The following is a 21,055-nucleotide window of genomic DNA, read 5'->3' on the forward strand; positions in this document are numbered from 1 at the left end:
AGATAAGCATGATGTTGGCAGAGCAGATAAGCATGATGTTGGAAGAGCAGATAAGCATGATGTTGGCAGAACAGATAAGCATGATGTTGACAGAGCAGATAAGCATGATGTTGGCAGAGCAGATAAGCATGATGTTGGCAGGGCAGATAAGCATGATCTTGGCGGAGCAGATAAGCATGATGTTGGCAGAGCAGATAAGCATGATGTTGGCAGAGCAGATAAGCATGATGTTGGCAGAGCAGATAAGCATGATGTTGGCAGAGCAGATAAGCATGATGTTGGCAGAGCAGATAAGCATGATGTTGGCAGAGCAGATAAGCATGATGTTGGCAAAGCAGATAAGCATGATGTTGGCAGACAAGATAAGCATGATGTTGGCAGAGCAGATAAGCATGATGTTGGCAAAGCAGATAAGCATGATGTTGGCAGAGCAGATAAGCATGATGTTGGCAGAGCAGATAAGCATGATGTTGGCAGAGCAGATAAGCATGATGTTGGCAGAGCAGATAAGCATGATGTTGGCAGAGCAGATAAGCATGATGTTGGCAGGGCAGATAAGCATGATGTTGGCAGAGCAGATAAGCATGATGTTGGCAGAGCAGATAAGCATGATGTTGGCGGGGCAGATAAGCATGATGTTGGCGGAGCAGATAAGCATGATGTTGGCGGAGCAGATAAGCATGATGTTGGCGGAGCAGATAAGCATGATTTTGGCAGAGCAGATAAGCATGATGTTGGCAGAGCAGATAAGCATGATGTTGGCAGAGCAGATAAGCATGATGTTGGCAGAGCAGATAAGCATGATGTTGGCAGAGCAGATAAGCATGATGTAGGCAGAGCAGACAAGCATGATGTTGGCAGAGCAGATAAGCATGATGTTGGCAGAGCAGATAAGCATGATGTTGGCAGAGCAGATAAGCATGATGTTGGCAGAGCAGATAAGCATGATGTTGGCAGAGCAGATAAGCATGATGTTGGAAGAGCAGATAAGCATGATGTTGGCAGAGCAGATAAGCATGATGTTGACAGAGCAGATAAGCATGATGTTGGCAGAGCAGATAAGCATGATGTTGGCAGGGCAGATAAGCATGATTTTGGCGGAGCAGATAAGCATGATGTTGGCGGAGCAGATAAGCATGATGTTGGCAGAGCAGATAAGCATGATGTTGGCAGAGCAGATAAGCATGATGTTGGCAGAGCAGATAAGCATGATGTTGGCAGAGCAGATAAGCATGATGTTGGCAGAGCAGATAAGCATGATGTTGGCAGAGCAGATAAGCATGATGTTGGCAAAGCAGATAAGCATGATGTTGGCAGACAAGATAAGCATGATGTTGGCAGAGCAGATAAGCATGATGTTGGCAAAGCAGATAAGCATGATGTTGGCAGAGCAGATAAGCATGATGTTGACAGAGCAGATAAGCATGATGTTGGCAGAGAAGATAAGCATGATGTTGGCAGAGCAGATAAGCCTGATGTTGGCAGAGCAGATAAGCATGATGTTGGCAGAGCAGATAAGCATGATGTTGGCAGAGCAGATAAGCATGATGTTGGCAGGGCAGATAAGCATGATGTTGGCAGGGCAGATAAGCATGATGTTGGCGGAGCAGATAAGCATGATGTTGGCGGAGCAGATAAGCATGATGTTGGCGGAGCAGATAAGCATGATGTTGGCAGAGCAGATAAGCATGATGTTGGCAGAGCAGATAAGCATGATGTTGGCAGAGCAGATAAGCATGATGTTGGCAGAGCAGATAAGCATGATGTTGGCAGGGCAGATAAGCATGATGTTGGCAGGGCAGATAAGCATGATGTTGGCAGGGCAGATAAGCATGATGTTGACAGAGCAGATAAGCATGATGTTGGCAGAGCAGATAAGCATGATGTTGGCAGAGCAGATAAGCGTGATGTTGGCAGAGCAGACAAGCATGATGTTGGCAGAGCAGATAAGCATGATGTTGGCAGAGCAGATAAGCATGATGTTGGAAGAGCAGATAAGCATGATTTTGGCAGAGCAGATAAGCATGATGTTGACAGAGCAGATAAGCATGATGTTGGCAGGGCAGATAAGCATGATGTTGGCAGGGCAGATAAGCATGATGTTGGCGGAGCAGATAAGCATGATGTTGGCAGAGCAGATAAGCATGATGTTGGCAGAGCAGATAAGCATGATGTTGGCAAAACCGATAAGCATGATGTTGGCAGAGCAGATAAGCATGATGTTGGCAGAGCAAATAAGCATGATGTGGGCAGAGCAGATAAGCATGATGTTGGCAGAGCAGATAAGCATGATGTTGGCTGAGCAGATAAGCATGATGTTGGCAGGGCAGATAAGCATGATGTTGGCAGGGCAGATAAGCATGATGTTGGCAGAGCAGACAAGCATGATGTTGGCAGAGCAGATAAGCATGATGTTGGTAGAGCAGATAAGCATGATGTTGGTAGGGCAGATAAGCATGATGTTGGTAGAGCAGATAAGCATGATGTTGGTGGAGCAGATAAGCATGATGTTGGTAGAGCAGATAAGCATGATGTTGGCAGAGCAGATAAGCTTGATGTTGGCAGACAAGATAAGCATGATGTTGGCAGGGCAGATAAGCATGATGTTGGCAGAGCAGATAAGCATGATGTTGGCAGAGCAGATAAGCATGATGTTGGCAGAGCAGATAAGCATGATGTTGGCAGGGCAGATAAGCATGATGTTGGCAGAGCAGATAAGCATGATGTTGGCAGAGCAGATATGCATGATGTTGGCAGAGCAGATAAGCATGATGTGGGCAGAGCAGATAAGCATGATGTTGGCAGAGCAGATACGCATGATGTTGGGAGAGCAGATAAGCATGATGTTGGCAGACAAGATAAGCATGATTTTGGCAGAGCAGATAAGCATGATGTTGGTGGAGCAGATAAGCATGATGTTGGTAGAGCAGATAAGCATGATGTTGGCAGAGCAGATAAGCATGATGTTGGCAGAGCAGATATGCATGATGTTGGCAGAGCAGATAAGCATGATGTGGGCAGAGCAGATAAGCATGATGTTGGCAGAGCAGATACGCATGATGTTGGGAGAGCAGATAAGCATGATGTTGGCAGACAAGATAAGCATGATTTTGGCAGAGCAGATAAGCATGATGTTGGTGGAGCAGATAAGCATGATGTTGGTAGAGCAGATAAGCATGATGTTGGCAGAGCAGATAAGCTTGATGTTGGCAGAGCAGATAAGCTTGATGTTGGCAGACAAGATAAGCATGATGTTGGCAGGGCAGATAAGCATGATGTTGGCAGAGCAGATAAGCATGATGTGGGCAGAGCAGATAAGCATGATGTTGGCAGAGCAGATAAGCATGATGTTGGCTGAGCAGATAAGCATGATGTTGGCAGGGCAGATAAGCATGATGTTGGCAGGGCAGATAAGCATGATGTTGGCAGAGCAGACAAGCATGATGTTGGCAGAGCAGATAAGCATGATGTTGGCAGAGCAGATAAGCATGATGTTGGCAGGGCAGATAAGCATGATGTTGGCAGAGCAGATAAGCATGATTTTGGCAGAGCAGATAAGCATGATGTTGGCAGAGCAGATAAGCATGATGTTGGCAGAGCAGATAAGTATGATGTTGGCAGAGCAGATAAGCATGATGTTGGCAGGGCAGATAAGCATGATGTTGGCAGAGCAGATAAGTATGCTCACACGCTGTCAGCTTCCATCGCCTGGGATGGAGCGGAGGACGGTGTGAAGGAATGTGGGAAAATGTGGGTGTGATGAGCAATGGCATCTGTGAGGAGGGGCAGGGAAGGGGGGGGGGGAGGGTTGTCCGAGCTATCCAAACTAAGTCGTAAATCGCTCGCATGCGAACGATCCATGGCATTGGCAAATATTGGATGTTAAAAAGTAAATTGGTCACGAGCAAATTAGGCCTTATTGAGACCACCTCTTCCCGCATTTAAACCAACCTAGCACTTGCGTGGGACTACTGAATAATAATTTTTTATATAAATGGAGAAAAATGTGTGGAGCATCTAATAAGTGGCTAAATAAAGAATGTTGACAAATTTTAGGTTGGAAATGAATTGCTGATTTTCATGTGGGTCCTTTTTTTCTTCTTTTTTTTTGTTATAACTGTTGTGGAGCTAAGTCCCCACTTCGGATGGATTGAGGTGCCCCAGTGAGTAAATGAGTGAAGTGAGTGAGTGAGTGCAGGAGGGTGTGTGGAATCCACATGCACATCTGCATTATTATATACCAGCAATGGTACCCGCCCTATTGGCGGGGCTTCAATTGGGAGGCCCAAATGAAAAGGCAAAATGTCAGAAATAGAAGGCTTTTTTATTTTAAACGATTTATATAAACATCCGTTAAATCATGTCACACTCAAATCATCAAAATATAAACAGTATTTGTAGAATTTCAATAAAAGCCACATCACTGTTCATATCGGTAAATATTATTCCATCGTGTTTGGAAAAACTGGAAAATTGGAAAATCGGGAAAACAATATAGCCTATTTTACTCCAGGGGGTCCCAGGATTACCCACCCAAAATATCGTTGCGATCGGTTCAGCCGTTTTTGCGGTACCTGGGAACGGACAGACGGACATTTGGTGAATTATAGTAAGATAGATCGTTCATTCTCAGATCTAACGTTGATTATACAGCCTTGCAATCAAAAGTTTCTACATTGGGGCATATGATCATTCGAGAGATATGTATAAATTCAAGAACCAATCCTGATCAAGTCACTACTTTGACACAAGATACTCGACTGAAGGCTCTGAGATTTAGAATTTGTGCAGGATGCTGGTGATAACTCGTGAAAGACCTCAACGTCCACCAACTAATTCTGGTAGACGTGATGCCAGGTTTAACGTCCACCCTCAGGAAGACACACGTAATGATGCCTCCCCCTGCGTGTGAAACACCAGGACGACAGTTTATAGCTGGGTGGAACCCAAGGGTCAAACCCAAGCTTGACAGCCCAGATGGGAGTACGCATACATCTGGGAGTACCCTGTGTTATCATTAATTTCCTTGTGAAGACCATCATATCCGCTGAAATTCACAGCAGACTATCAATTCAATCTGATTATGTTTGCCTCGCAAAGTTAGTTTGAATAGCGTAGCGATATCAATAATGTCCGTGAATTGACGAACGATTCTGAGCATTTTCACGTGCAACCAACTGCTGTCATTCGAGCAATCATTCAACATGTTGAACGGATCATTTTGGAGATTTTCTGGAATACTCGATGTGAAATTGTTAAATAATTGGATTCCTATGTTGGAAATGTGTGTTTACCGGCCTAGGCCAGAGTTGCCCGGACTCAACCTCAAACTCTAACCACTGAATTTCCGCGATCATCGAATAATCCTTTGAAACTTCCCGGATAAACTTCAAAATGTGCATTGTGTTCAGAAACATTTGCTCTTTGTTAACTGTGGTTCCGTGGAATGCAGATAATGGCTCAAGACATACCAAAGGATGATCCCTTGACCTTCCACTTCCTGGCAAAATTTTATCCAGAGTCTGTGGCAGAAGAGTTGGTGCAGGAAATTACACAACACCTGTTTTTTCTGCAGGTAAGGCAGGCCTTTGAGCATTCTGTTTAATGTCTTTGTTAAAACAAAGTCCATCAACTATTCTAGATGACCAAAAGGTTTCTAAAATGGATGCATTTATGCCTATTTCATTGTTGCCATTCAAAATACACCATGAGGACTTTTAATTTTTGATCTCATGTATACGTTATTAACACGTCACCTCGATGGTTGTGCCATTAGCCAGTTTGGTCCAATCTATTGTGAAATTATTGATTTGCAGGCTTATTGTTATCCATATTAAATGTTTTGGATCGTTATGTCCTTTTGAGCAATTATCGTTCCCGTATGTCTCCAAATTCCATTTTCTTAATACAGCGACTTACAAATCCTTGACCTACATAGAAGATCTGTGGTGATTACCTAGCCAAATGGCTTGCAGGACAATTTTCAACCACCCTTATATCCACATGTACAAAACGGGTGGATTGGGATTGGACAGCCTCAGGAAGGTTTCACAAACCGGTAAAGAGTAATAAAAGAGATGAGTTGTGTGCTATTGATGATTCTGACGACTTACTTTATTAATTTTTTTTTTACCGTTGATTGTTTTGGCACACCTTGTTTAACTGGTTTCAGTATTCCAATATCAAAATTGCTTTTTGAGAGACCATCAATGTTTATAAAACAAAAGAGCATGCAGTCCAGTGAAGAAGAAGAAGCAACTGGGACTGCACTGTTATCTCCCAATGCTAACTGTACAGTGCTAATGACTTCGGGGTGTGAATTGCTGCCCGGTTGCATGTGACTATGCCAAGGCAATTTCCACCTCATTGAGACAAATTACTTTTGAAAATTTACCTTGTGCAAAAAATGCTTTTGCACACAAGTTTGGCAACCATATGACAAGGAGGAAAATAATAGTTTTGCCTTTTCTCTGTTGTATCCCATTAAGGAAACGACATTTGTCACGAAAAACATTGTTTGTGGCAATTGCACTTTTCTCACAGGTGAAGAAACAAATTCTTGATGAAGAGATATTTTGCTCTCCAGAAGCGTCCGTTCTGCTTGCATCGTATGCTGTTCAAGCCAAGGTGGATAGTGAGAGAGAGCTATTGATCAAATTAAAATAAAATGTGCTTTCAATGTCAAATTAAAAGCACGTTTTTGAAGTTTGAATAGTTTGAAGTGATTTTATTGAATTGGATCATGTCTGGAACTTAAAGCCTGAAATTTCTGAAATGCCTGAAATTGATACTTTATGATAGTTGTGTAGTCTGTGTAGTTGTCACTAAATACATTAAACATTGTTTTGTGCAAACTTTCTCTTCCTACTCCTGTTTATTAAAAATCGATGTTTGTTTATTATTTATTTATTTACTGTGTCTAAGGCTCATGATGCAGCTTACGCATGTATCACATGGAGGACACGATGCATTAATGAGATGTCATTGTATTCTTCCATGCATTACCATGACATTAGTAGGCATTTGACAAATCAACAGAGTATATGGGATTTTAACCTGACATCATGAGCAATCTGTGCAGGCGGGAACACCAAATGGGCCAACTTTTCTGTTTCCCATGAGTTTTGGGCCTTTATATTCAGCTCATCAACATTGAGTTTTGAATGGGCCTGAGAATGTGTTTCATCATTTGTAATTGAAAGGATAACGTTTTCATCCCCAAAATACTGTGGTTTTTGTGGAGACGGAGGGGGTTGGGGGTAAGAAATAAGGCCTTTGCCCATTTTGTATTCGCATTATGGACATAGGCCCAGTTGCATAAAGCATTCTTAAGGAAACATTTGAGGATTTACTAAAAGTTTTCCTCAAGTTTCCCCTTAAGGACATCCTTAATTTGAGGATCGTTGCATATTCAAATATTCCTTAAGTTTTTCCTTAAAAGCTTCCTTGAACTCAAGGGTGCACCACCTCCCTCTAACAGTCTAACCCTATCCTTAAACACCAATCTTTGAGTTTCCAAAATGTGCTTTTCGTGGAAATTGGTCATGAAGTGGCCGATTATTATCGCCGCAGAGGGCCTGTTGTGTAATTATAACAGCTACGGTTCTGCATAACATCACTCGGAGACATGGGCTACCCACTTCCGGGAGAGGATGAGCTTCAAGTACAAGTAGAGGAGAAGCGAGAAGTGATGGGCCAAAACAGCGTAGTGCGACACCAGAGGCTGATAGACAATACAGCTTGTTGTGAAATTAAGTCGAGACCTCGTTTCCAGATATGAGGCTTTATTGAAATCTATCTCCACATACCTTATAACACAGAATAAAAGAATAATATTAGAACTACAGAGAAAGGACCTTGCTCATAGCATTTCCAACTAACCTATAAGCAAGCGAATGACCATTTAACCTTCCCCATCATACCTTACTCAAGTGTCTGCTCACAGAATACAGAAACGAAGCCAACTCCCCCTCGTTCCGACCCTGCATTCCATTATATCCACTCCTCAGTGCCATCGCACAACTAATTCTTCTTCCTCATATTTCATCATATTCTCCCTCCGTTAAAAAACAAGCCAGCAAACAAATAGCAAATAAACAAGAAATCAACGTAACAGAGTGCAGAGCTCTACCAACCAAAATGAGTAGGTGGTTGGCACAATCTTCCAGCATGGGTCCGATAAATCCCTTCAGTCCCCGGATGCTCGGATCTCACAAAAGGAGGATCATCCTCATCACACCGCTTTCTTTGAGGGCTTCCTGACACCGATGGAATCTCCGGAACCTTGACGTTATCATCAATCACTTTATCCCTGGTCGATCCTTGCTGAGACTCTACTTTGACGGGGGAAACTGAAATTCCATCTCCCTTGTCAGCAGCCCGCTGATTTCCTTCTCCACAAGGCGCGAGATGTCGGACTGATACGGTAGTCTCGTGTCCGTCAGGCAACCTAACGTGAGCGTATTCCGGATTTGCTTCTAGGATTTCCACTCGATCCACCAACGGCTCATATTTACTTTGTCTGACCGCTCGTCTCAGTAGAGCTGGACCGGGCTCCATCAACCAAGAGGGTAGCGCTTGCCCACTAGCACTACGTCGCTGGAATTGAAACAAGCGCTCATGCAGAGTTTCCTTCGTGGCAGTACAGAGAAGCGAACGGATAGCGTGCAGCACCTCAGGCAATACACGCTCCCACAGCTGAAGAGGCAAACCACGTGTTTTCAAGCCCATGGACACAGCTCCAGATAAATTCCGTTATACCGTTCCACCAGCCATTTCCTTGGGGGTTATACGCTAGAGGCTACGCCTTGATCCTGAAGAAACTGTTTAATCTCCCACGACAAAAAGGTTGTACCCCTATCGGAGTGAATGAACGCGGGATATCCGAACAGTAAAAACCATTGCCAAAGACATTCAATAACCGTCGCTGATGACATATCCGCACACGGGAAGGCGAACGGAAAACGAAAGTACTCGTCGACGACTGTAAGAATATATCGGCGCATTCCTGCAGCAGGCAACGGACCTTTGAAATCCACGTTCAAATGCTCCCAAGGCCTTCCGGCATGAATCAGTGTTCCCATAGGTGGTCAATAAAAACTCGGTTTAACCTCGGTGCACACGGAGCATGTCTTAAATAGCCGCCGGACTTCATCTATAGAAAAAGGCAGATTCCTACTCCGCACGAAGTGGGCCATTCAAGTGACCTCTGGGTGGCAAAACGATTTATGAATATCACGGAACTCGCTGGTCATTCCAGAACAGACCGGTCGAGATAGAGCATCAGCAGCCAGATTATCTCGTCCCGGTCTATACACAATGTCAAAGCGAAAGTCAGCTAGTTCAACGTGTCAGTGAGCGATCCTCTCATTTTTAATCTTCTGCGGGTGCCGACCGTCATACGTAAATGCAACGGACTGCTGGTCCGTGATCAGCTGAAAATACTTACCTCGAATGAAATGGCGCCACCGTCTGACCGCTTCTACAATTGCATAAGCTTCCTTTTCGATGGCTGAATGTCGCTTCTCACTGTCAGAGAAAGGCCTAGAAAAGAACGCGACCGGCCTTCCAGCTTGATTGAGCGTCGCCGCGATAGCGCTATCCGAGGCGTCCGTCTCGACCATGAAAGGAACAGTCTCGTCAATTGAGGTCACAACAGCACTCACTATGTCGTCTTTCAGTTGTTGAAAAGCAGCCTGAGCAGTCAAGGTTCGCTGAAATATTTTGCATTCTACCAGTGGTCTGATCTTCTCTGAAAAACATGGGACCCACTTGGAATAATGAGCAAACAGACCTATGGCGCTAAGCAACGCAGTGCGGTCAACGGGAGGGGCCATACCGAGCAAAGGTTGCAGCTGAGCAGAATCAGGTCATATCTTCCCTCCGGTCACAGTGTACCCCAAGAGATCTACTGTTTTGACTGAATAGCTACACTTATCCTCGTTGAAGGTCAGATTGTATTTCTGCGCCACGTCCAAGAACCGCCGTAAGTTCGAATCATAGTCCACCTGATCTCGGCCGCAGACTGTGACATTGTCAATGTACACGAATACATATTTTAGCTTCTCTCTGGATATAATGTCATCAATTGCCCGTTGGAAGCACGCGACCCCATTAGTGACCACGAAGGGAATCCTACGGAATTGGTACAACCGCTGACCCTATTCGAAGGCGGTGTCATTGTTTTGAGAGACCATCAATGGTCTCCCAAATCACCATCTGTCTCCCTGATAGGTATCTGGTGATAAGCACTTCGAAGGTCCAAGGTGCTAAATACCCTGTAGGTACAGTCACGTGAAAAAGTAAGTACATCCCATGTAAAGTTTTGACTTTTTCAACATAATTCAACATACAGCTATTTGATCTTCATTTCAACAATATTGATAGATAAAGGTGATATAATATAACAAATATGAAACATTTACATTTTGTAGTCCATTGTATAATTTAAATAAACATAAATGCAAATTTCGCATGTGGAAAAAGTAAGTACACCCTTGGCTCTAATAGGTGGTATTGCCCCCTTTGGCAGAAACAACCTCAAGTAGGCGTTTTTTATAACTGTCTACCAGTCTCTGACATCGACTGGGAGAAATTTTTGCCCACTCCTCCATGCAGAATTCTTTCATCTGTGCGATGTTGAGGGGTTTCTTGCATGCACAGCTCGTTTCAAATCCCCCCACAACATCTCGATGGGATTTAGATCCGGGCTTTGACTTGGCTATTCCAGAACCCTCCATTTCTTTCTTTTCAGCCATTCCTTGGTGGATTTACTGGTATGTTTAGGGTAATTGTCATGTTGCACCGTCCACCTTCGGTTGAGCTTCAACTCTCCGGCAGATGGCCTCACATTATCCTCAAGCACCCTCTGGTACAATGAAGAATTCATAGTGGATTCTATGATGGTGAGCTGCCCAGGCCCTGATGCAGCAAAGCTGCCCCAAACCATAATATTTCCACCACCATGCTTTACAGTTGGTGTCATGTTCTTGTGGTCAAATGCTGTCTTTGGTTTTAGTCAAACATGTCTTCTGGTACTGTGGCCAAATAGCTCTACCTTTGACTCATCTGTCCAGGGCACATTGTTCCAGAAGTGCTGGTCTTTGCCGAGGTGTTCATTGGCAAACTTTAAGTCTTGCCCTGATGTTCTTTCTGGACAGCAAAGGTTTCCTTCTGGCACACATCCCATGGAGATCAAATTTGTTCAGCCTCTTTCTAATGGTAGACTTGTGCACTTTGACATCAACAGTGGCAAGAGCTACCTGTAGGTCCCGTGATGACATTCTGGGGTTCATAGAGACTTCTTTCAGCATCTTGCGGTCTGCTCTCGGGCTGAACTTGCTGGGACGGCCTGGCCTGAACAGGTTGGCAGTTGTTTGGAATCTTCTCCACTTGTAGATGATCTTCCGGACAGTCGAATGATTGATTTCAAATTGTTTGGAGATCTTTTAAAATCCCTTCCCAGACTCATAGGCATCTATAACCTTCTTTCTGAAGGCCTCGGAGAGCTCTTTTGATCTAGGCATGGTGACGCCGCACACTTCAACAACAAAGAGCAAAGCAAACTAAATGTCTGAGGTTTAAAAAAGACAGGTTCCTCCAAGATCCTCTCTGACGATGTCCTAATCATTTGCACCTGAGCTGGTGCACCTGATTCTAATTTTAGGTATTTGAAGTAGTGATAAATGTAGGGGCGCACTTACTTTTTCCACATGCGAAATTTGCATTTATGTTTATTTAAATTATACAATGGACGACAAAATGTAAATGTTTCATGATAGCTGTATGTTGAAATATGTTGAAAAAGTCAAAACTTTACATGCGGTGTACTTACTTTTTCACGTGACTGTAGATACTTCCCTGACCATGTCGTCCATCTTGGGGAGCGGGTAGGCGTCAAGTTGGGTAAATCGATTGATCGTTTGAGAATAATCTATGACCATTCGCTTCCGGTGATTAGGGTTATTAACTACGAGCACTTGAGCCCTCCAAGGTGAGCTGCCTGGTTCGATGCTACCTCACGTAGCAGCCGCTTTGTCTCATCAGCGATAAATTGAGCATCCGGGCGCGAGTATCGCCTGGACTTTTCAGTTATGGGACGGCAATTTGGTGTCAGACACGGGAATAGCGGGGGAGGCTCGATAGAGATCTCCGCCAAACTACATACCGAGAAGATGTTAGAGGATTGTTCACCATTAAACTTCATCTCTAAATGCCCGTGCCGATTCAAGAAATCATGTCCAAGGAGAACATCGGAGCACAGATTCTGCAGCACCATCATCTTAACATCCGTATACAATATATCATTAGCTACCAAGTTCACGACACAGAACCCTTTTGCACTGCGTTGCGCCATGGGTCTGCCATAGTGCCGCGGATGCCATGTACACGTGTTGAGTGGCTGGAACAGTGGGCCATCCATGTCTTCTAGCATGAGCTTGGCTGACGTAGCTTTCACTGCTCCCAGTATCGATCAAGGCGTCAGCTGCTTCACCATTAATCACCACAGGTATCACCGCTCTCGCCAGGATGCGAGGTGCAACCCCATTGGCAGGCGCAGCTATATACGCGAGCATTGTTCGTCTAGCCTTGGTCGATCTACAGACTTTTGCATAGTGCTTGCCACAACAATTACACAACACGTCTCGAGCTGGACACTGGCTCCTCGGATGTTGGTGATTCCCGCAAAAAATACATTTTGCCGTCGCCGCTGCAGGAGTCATAGCAGCCGTGGTAATCGGGCCGCTCTCCTCAGCATCCAGACTCTCGCCGAGGGGGTCCAGGCAAGCGGCATGCGACGGACAACCTGGCTCAGCGACGGACAACCTGGCTCAGCGACGGACACCGCTTCCGCACGTTTCTCGGCAGTTGCGGTGCTCACCATCAGATATTGATGTCCGTAAGTCTCAGATCGGACCTGGGCCAGTTGCAGAAGCCTGGCCTGTTCGTACGCAACCTCAAAGGTCATAGCCTCGTTCTCAAGCAGTCACTGACGAATAGCAGGTGATTGGAGACCAGTACTGAAAGCATCTCGCATTAGATCATCGGCACCTTCAACGGCCGTACGAGCCAGCACCTTGCAGTCCTTGCAGAGTTGTCGTAGCACCTGCGTATACTGCTCCAATGTCTCAGTCGGTTCTTGCCTGCGCGTAGTGAGCAGATGTCAAGCGTAGATAGCACTTGGTGGTTTAACATAGAGCGCTCGCAAAGCCGTCACAGATTCGTCATAGGTCTCACAGTGGGAGAAATAGTCAAAGACAGTGTTGGACACATTGCAAATGAGGACATACAACTTCTGTAGGTCCTTGACGTCGGGTACTGCTTGCATGTAGAGTTCTAATGACCTTATCCAGTGCGTCCATTGGCTCCTGGCATCACTGGCATTTGGGTCTCCATTAATCCTCTCTGGTTTGAGAAGTTTATCCATGGCACTTGAGTGTCGAGATGGATTTCAATAAATTGTTGTGAAATCAAGTCGAGACCTCGTTTCCAGATATGAGGCTTTATTGAAATCTATCTCCACATACCATATAACACAGAATAAAATGAATAATATTAGAACTACAGAGAAAGAACGAAATAGCATTTCCAACTAATTAGTGTAGCAGCATAGCAAACCTGTTGTGCATTTTGTGATACAAGCACCAAATTTGGCACAAATGTACATTAATATGTTGCGAACATTTTCAGATATTGGGCCACTTGAAATTCCGTAATTTTTTTTTTCAAATTTTTTCAAATTTCGTAATTTCAAATTTTTCGGGTGACACCGTCACAATTTCGGTCTTCGAGGCCGGCCGATATAGTGGGGCGGCTTAGCCCAAATATTCAAAAGAATTGTGCATTTTGTGATACAAGCACCAAATTTGGCACAAATGTACATTAATATGTTGCGAACATTGTGTGGTCAGCAATGAAGACGAGAGTCTGAATTACATGTATGCAAAAGACCTTGTGAACCAGTGAAGCAAATACACGGGTAAGCATGAATTAAATCTAGGGCATGATATAATTTCCATGATGTTTACCTCTACACTCAATGGTGGAAGGAGGTAATGTTTTGATCCCAGCTTGTCTGTATGTCTGTTTGTCTGTTAGTCCACAAAATTCCAGACAAAGCTTGTAGTAGTGGTAGTTGTAGTGGTAGTGGTGATAACAGAAATTGTTATATAGAACTGAACTTATATTATTATTATATGCAGAAAAGAACTTCATTTCTATATGCCCTGCAGTGGACAGGTTAATTGGTTTATGCACTGAAGGGGTCACCCTGGTGTGCACTGCTGTGTTCTGCCTCACTGAGTTGTTCAGGTATGATGTACTCAGCACAAGCTTCCGGTCGGCCCGGAGGTGGGGGTGCGGGGCCTGTCACGGAACGTCAAAACAAACGGCCTGCCGGGGCCGCCCAAAAGTCGGGCGTGAGGGGCGCGTCCACTAATGGAACGCCTCTCGCTTCCCAGATCGAGGGCCACGTGGTCAGGAGAACCTCGTCCCTTCCGGTCACACTTTGCCTATCGGCCGGCCTCGAAGACCGAAATTGTGACGGTGTCACCCGAAAAATTTGAAATTACGAAATTTGAAAAAAATTGAAAAAAAAAATTACGGAATTTCAAGTGGCCCAATATCTGAAAATGTTCGCAACATATTAATGTACATTTGTGCCAAATTTGGTGCTTGTATCACAAAATGCACAATTCTTTTGAATATTTGGGCTAAGCTGCCCCACTAAATCTACAAGCAAGCGAGACTAAGGATAGACCATTTAACATTCCCCATCATACCTTACTCAAGTGTCTACTCGCAGAATACAGAAATGAAGCCAACTCCCCCTCCTTCCTACCCTGCATTCCGTTATATCCACTCCTCAGTGCCATCCCACAACCGAATCTTGTTTTTCCTATTTCATCACACATCTGCAATGAAAAATTATTGTACATTGCGAAACACGCTCTGAGCGGCAGTGCAGTGACTTGGATAACATTTTCATTCTTTCATGACATCCACAATATTTTGCTCGTTGCTTTGCACCCATATTTCAATTTCATTATTTCACACTTTCACCGTTCTCAGAAGGTTTATAAACATTTACTGCACACATTAACGGATTCAAAATAAAATGTTAAATGAGAATCTAATGAATTTTATACAAGAATCATCTTATTCCTCCTTCATTGTGAAGCACATGTTCCCCGTGCAACATATAACAAGCGTGTATGTAGCAATACAACATGCGTCATTTAAAATAACGTGTTCATGTTAAATCTATAGCAATACAAGTTCATTCTTATCTCTAATCTGATAGGAGCCATTGCTATGCTAGGAAACCAAAGGATTTCTTCAACATTAAGGATATCCTTATTTGAGGATTTCCTAAAGGTTGTTTATGCAACATCCCTTAAGAAAATCCTTTGCTAAGGAATCGGAGTGTACCGTAATGGGAATCTTTCCTTGAGGATGAGGGAATTTTATGCAACCGCGACACAGCATTAAAACCTGTAATAAGTGCATGTTTAGTGTGAAGTTGTCTTTCGTTCCATTGCTGAGGGTACAGCATTGTTTAATATCGTAGGTGGGCAGGTTAATTTTGTCTCATCCTTTGTTCCCACAAATCTGAAACTGGGATGGGTCATGGTGGCTTCTAAAGAGTTGTGTGGGCCTGTGTGGGAAGACTTTGTAAGAAGGCTGCTGTGCGGTGGCCTGTGATTGGTGTGAGTACATTTTTGTGCACGAACGTGATTGGTTGAGGACAGTGCCAAGCAAATCGGGCTGCAATTGGTTGTGAGCATGCAAACAAGGGTACCGGCATGTGAGGGGACCGCCAGTGTTGGTCACTAGCAGACATGCCCTCAATGGCTGTGATTGGCTGCCGATGGGCTGGTGTTGGTTATTAGCAGGCATGCCCACAATTGCTGTGATTGGCTGTTGATGGGCATGTGCAGCGGCAATGATTCGCCGACAGGATCGGACAAGCCGGCCCAACTCCAGGGGTGAGGTTTGCAGCCAGAACGTGGGGGAGGCAATTAAAAACTGCGATCCTGGGGCTTGGCTCTCTGTCCTCTTCTACGTCTCTGCCCTCTTCTCCATCTCTGCCCTCTTCTCCGTCTCTGCCCTCTTCTTCATCTCTGCCCTCTTCTCCGTCTCTGCCCTCTTCTCCGTCTCTGCCATCTTCTCCGTCTCTGCCATATTCTCCGTCACTGTCCTCTTCTCCGTCGCTGCCCTCTTCTCCGTCTCTGCCCTCTTCTCCATCTCTGCCATCTTCTACGTCACTGCCCTCTTCTACGTCTCTGCCCTCTTCTCCGTCTCTGCCCTCTTCTCCGTCTCTGCCCTCTTCTCCGTCTCTGCCGTCTTCTCCGTCTCTGCCATCTTCTCCGTCTCTGCCCTCTTCTCCATCTCTGCCATCTTCTCCGTCTCTGCCCTCTTCTCCCTCTCTGCCCTCTTCTCCGTCACTGTCCTCTTCTCCGTCTCTGCCCTCTTCTCCGTCTCTGCCCTCTCCTCCGTCTCTGCCCTCTTCTACGTCTCTGCCCTCTTCTACGTCTCTGCCCTCTTCTCCATCTCTGCCCTCTTCTCCGTCTCTGCCCTCTTCTCCGTCTCTGCCCTCTTCTCCGTCTCTGCCATCTTCTCCGTCTCTGCCCTCTTCTCCATCTCTGCCATCTTCTCCGTCTCTGCCCTCTTCTCCCTCTCTGCCCTCTCCTCCCTCTCTGCCCTCTTCTCCCTCTCTGCCCTCTTCTCCATCTCTGCCCTCTTCTCCGTCTCTGCCCTCTTCTCCGTCTCTGCCATCTTCTCCGTCTCTGCCCTCTTCTCCATCTCTGCCATCTTCTCCGTCTCTGCCCTCTTCTCCCTCTCTGCCCTCTCCTCCCTCTCTGCCCTCTTCTCCCTCTCTGCCCTCTTCTCCGTCTCTGCCCTCTTCTCCGTCTCTGCCCTATTCTCCGTATCTGCCCTCTTTTCCGTCTCTGCCCTCTTCTCTTCTGTGTGCAGTTGACTGTGCTGATATGTATTGGCAAGTATGCTGATACTGATGACGAGTATGTAAGTATGCTTAAGTGCTAAGTATGCTGAAGGAATTTACATGTTTGCATGTACAGTCATTAATAACTCGCTTCTTCCAAATGTTTTGTTGATCATTGTCACATGAATAGAATGTTTTTTTTTTATTCCTGTTCCTCAGTTTGGTGATTATGATCGCATTGTTCACAAGTTGGGATTTTTAACTCAAGAAGAACTTTTGCCAAAGAAGGTACCAACAGCACAACTTAAGTACTCTCATTTGGTACAGGAATGTTGGGATGAAGGCTTGGAAAATGGGAGGGGTGTGTGTGAGGGATGGGGGGAGAGAGGGGTAGAGAGAGGGGTAGAGAGAGGGGTAGAGAGAGGATGGAAGGGGGAGGTGAATGAGGCTTAATCATGATGAGCGAAAACTTTTACACCTCTATCAATATCTCTTGTGAGTGGCATTTGTATTTCAAGGCTTGTTATTATGATTTGCCAGACAAAGTGTAATGTATTTCTTGATAATTATTTTATTTTTATTTTCATTATAAATATTTATTACAGGGCTGGCAGGATAGCTCAGTGTTACAGGGTGAGCAGGCTTCCCTTCTGAGCTGATTGATTTGATTTGATTCTCAGTGCTATCGGATCCAATCAACATTGCAGGCCTCATTTACATATATCATATGACATTATCCCCACGCGTTTTTAAAGAAACGGGGGTGGGGAGGGGGAGGGGGTTATTGAAATCGGCTCTGTCTGTCCGTCCGACACGCTATCTCCTCCTAAACGGTTGTGCAGATATTCACCAAACTTCATATTTATGCTCACACGGCAAGAAGGTGCAAGAACAGTATCATTCTTGGCCCCGCCCCCTGGGGTTTATGGTATGCCCCTGGGGTCAAATCCCGAAAAATGCAATTAAGCGCACATTGTAAAACATTTTAAAGTGGAACTTTGTATATGCAATCAACATTAGGGGACGCATGGAATATGTAACGTTTGGATTTTACCTCAGATTTCATGCCTCAGGGCATGGGGACTTCGGGTCACATGGGGGGTCAAAATGGAAAAAAGCCCTCAAAATTTCATATTGCGTTTGATATGAATTTGTCATTCACTCAAAATTTGATGTTCCTCGTGGAACTTTCTGCCTTCTTTCAACTTTGCTTTAAGTGGGAAGCGTGGGGATTTGCGATGGTGTGCCACTTCGCTCCAGTTATACGCTTCCATCGTCCTTTGGGGTGAATGGCTGGCTGTGCCATTTGCAATGTGGATACTGAAGAGTGCATCATCTTTAGCAGTTTTACTTAGACAAACTGAACAAACTCTATCATTCCAGTTCAGTTACAGTGCATGATTGGTTATGATATTTAATTATTTTCTTTCCTGTTCTGTCACCCTGTGGTGAGCCTCAGATCATTTATTGTGCACTTGATCCAATCTCTCTTTGCAATTCTCATGTTGGTGACTTTCATTTAACCTCTTCCCATTCCTCTGTAGTCTTGTGCATTTCCATTTCTTATTTTACTGCCTACTGTCACCAGGTGATCAACCAATACCAAATGACAGCACAGATGTGGGAAGAGCGCATCACATCCTGGTATTCCAATCATCGTGGTATGACCAGGTATAATTTCCCACCTCCTGCTGCTTCTGCCTTTTTTTTTTGTTGCACTTTGTCCAGGATTTTTTTTATTTTATGTTAATCTGAAGCTCATGGAAGAGCTTGCACATGAATCATATGTAGGATAAGGGTGTTGGGAGACATCGGTGTACTTTTACATAAACTATAATGAATGACATAAGTGTAATGCTGTATACATTAACATAGTATGTAGGATTTGAACCTGCGATCCCAGCATATTGAGCTCTGAGCTCAGATGGAAAGACCAAGCAGGTCAGTGAAGATGTTTTATTCACCTGCCACACTGCTTGTATATTCCATGAAATTTCCTTTTGGTATACAAAGTCAAGGCTTGTGGAAGAGCACGAACACTGAATGGATCAGGATGCAACAGAACAGTAGAAAGAGAGGGGAAATACCAACAGCAGAGTTGAAGGACAAAATAGAGGGAGACTTGAACAAAGAAGGAATGTGGGGAGGAAAGATGGGTAGGGAAGGACCCATGGGGTGGAAAAAATGGATGCAGAAGGAAATTCTCAGGAAGGAAAACTGAGAAATTTGAAGGAGGTGGGTTTATGGTTGAGGATGGAGAGGGGTTAACAAGGATAGACAAGGTCATGCTTTTGGATGAAGGATGATCTGAGATGATGGTGAACAGCTGTCTTGAAGACCTGGAGGGAAGTATGAGATTGAAGAGAATGTGGAAATTGATTCCACAAGTGGGAAAAAGAGGAATGAATGAGTGGAGGTGAGCAGTGATTCTGGATTTTTGGATTTTCACCAGGAGTAGGTTGCTGGTGGACCGTGTGCACCCTGCAGAAACCCAGGGGAAAGAGGGGGCAGGGAAGGGGACAAAGTACGGGGAGAGCAGAGGGTGCAGGACAAGAAAGGAGGCAGAATAAGACAGAGAGACCACCGACCTTTCTGCAATGGGAAAGTGATAGGCCCATAGACTTCAATGTGGAAGATTTAAATGATCTCGGTGGCCTTGTTTTATGTAGCATCAAGCTGAGCAAAGTGTGAGGCAGGGTCACCAGCCCAGAAGTGGAGCAGTACTCCATCAAGCTGCGGATGAAGGCCTTTATACGACATGGCCACTGGCTTTAGAGGCCAATTTTGATATGTGGTTTGCCTTAGAAATGTCATGGAGAGTGAGACCCAGGAGTTTGAGTGACTGAGCTTCCTCAAGAAGATTGTTTGCCGTATCGTCCTTTCTGAGAGAGATGATTGAGAGACATATTCCAACTACAATCAGTAGAAGAGAAAGTCATTAACCCAAGAGTAGAGTTGGCTTTGGATACCATAGGCAGGAAGTTTGGGGAGCAAGTGGGATGCCGGGTTGCATCAAATGCTCGAGATATGTCTTGAAAAATGGCCCTGAACTTATGTCTGACATTGAGGGCCTCCATCCATTATTGGGAGAATCGTAGCAACATGTCCAAGGTACAGTCACCTTGTCTGAATCTGAATTGATGATCTGCGTTGTGGCCATTGGAGAAAAGGAAGGATTTTTATGTCAACTGTGATGATGGATTCCATGACCTTGCTGATGAATGGAAGCGAGCTAATAGGTCTGTAAGTTAAGAGGATCGTTTTTTGCACCTTTTTAATGACAGTGACAGTACCATGACAATGACAATGACAGTGACAATGACATGACAGTGACAATGACAATGACAGTGACAGTGACAATGACAGTTGACAGTGATGTCGGTTGATTTCCAAGCACATGAAAGATGATCTTTGGTAAATGATAGGATGAAAAGAGCAGAGAGAGGATATGCAAGAGCAACAGCGCAGGTTTTCAGGACATGTGAGCTGATGCCATCTGGTCCAGTTGCAGAATCAGTCGAGGGTTTCCAGAAACCGCTTCACCTTCTCAAGTGCAAAATACACAGATTCCAGGAGCAGTTGGGTATGACTGGGTAGGTTGGGTACAGATAATGAGGGGTTCGGGACACAAGTTTTTAAAGAAAAAACATAATTGAGGCCTTCGGCCTTCTCATGAGTGGAGTCGGTTCTGATGCCATTTAAAGTGAGGGAAGGGAGCATATTCCAGTGACACACTTAAGGCACCACCAAGTTTTAGAAGAGGGAGACAAGTTTGAAAATTCAATCTTGAGGTTGGACAGATGTTGCTTTCTAGCTCTCCTGAGAGTAGACACACACTTTTTGCAGACTTTGTGGAATGGTATGAGATTACCTTCAGTTGGTTTTGCTTTCCAGTAAGAGAAGGCGAGTTGTGCCAGAGCAATTGCCTCACCACAGGATTCAGTGTGCCATGGGTGGGAAGAATGGGAGTATAACTGAAGGCAAGATGGGATGAATCTGTGCATAATGGAGAGAAGGTTTCTGTGAAATAACTCACTGATTGAATTAATATCAAGGGCAGTAGATTTAGGAGACCAATCCTGAGACTTAGATGATGGCTTCTTGCATTGC

At 44.7% G+C, this 21,055-nt stretch overlaps 2 protein-coding genes across 3 annotated transcripts in view; one reads left to right on the plus strand and one right to left on the minus strand.

Moving 5' to 3' along the window:
- The window catches only part of NF2 (NF2, moesin-ezrin-radixin like (MERLIN) tumor suppressor), a 59,438-nt gene that overhangs the window by 3,176 nt on the left and 35,207 nt on the right, over positions 1-21,055 (plus strand). Inside the window, exons 3-6 of one of the 2 annotated variants that reach the window (XM_068120797.2) lie at positions 5,453-5,575; positions 6,544-6,627; positions 17,165-17,233; positions 18,534-18,616. In XM_068120797.2, coding sequence (XP_067976898.1) covers positions 5,453-5,575; positions 6,544-6,627; positions 17,165-17,233; positions 18,534-18,616 — 359 coding nt within the window. Of the gene's footprint in view, positions 1-5,452; positions 5,576-6,543; positions 6,635-17,164; positions 17,234-18,533; positions 18,617-21,055 lie in introns of both variants that reach the window. The other variant, XM_068120798.2, reaches the window with a different exon arrangement.
- On the minus strand, positions 16,172-17,121 carry LOC144892543 (uncharacterized). Its single transcript, XM_078779511.1, has 3 exons — positions 17,097-17,121; positions 16,540-17,051; positions 16,172-16,509 (listed from the first exon to the last, which is right to left on the minus strand). Exons 1-3 carry the CDS (start codon positions 17,119-17,121, stop codon positions 16,276-16,278), a joined length of 771 nt encoding a protein of 256 aa, XP_078635637.1. The 3' UTR covers positions 16,172-16,275.

Source organism: Myxine glutinosa, chromosome 6 (genome assembly GCF_964187855.1).
Source record: "Myxine glutinosa chromosome 6, kmMyxGlut1.1, whole genome shotgun sequence".
NCBI lineage: Eukaryota > Metazoa > Chordata > Myxini > Myxiniformes > Myxinidae > Myxine > Myxine glutinosa.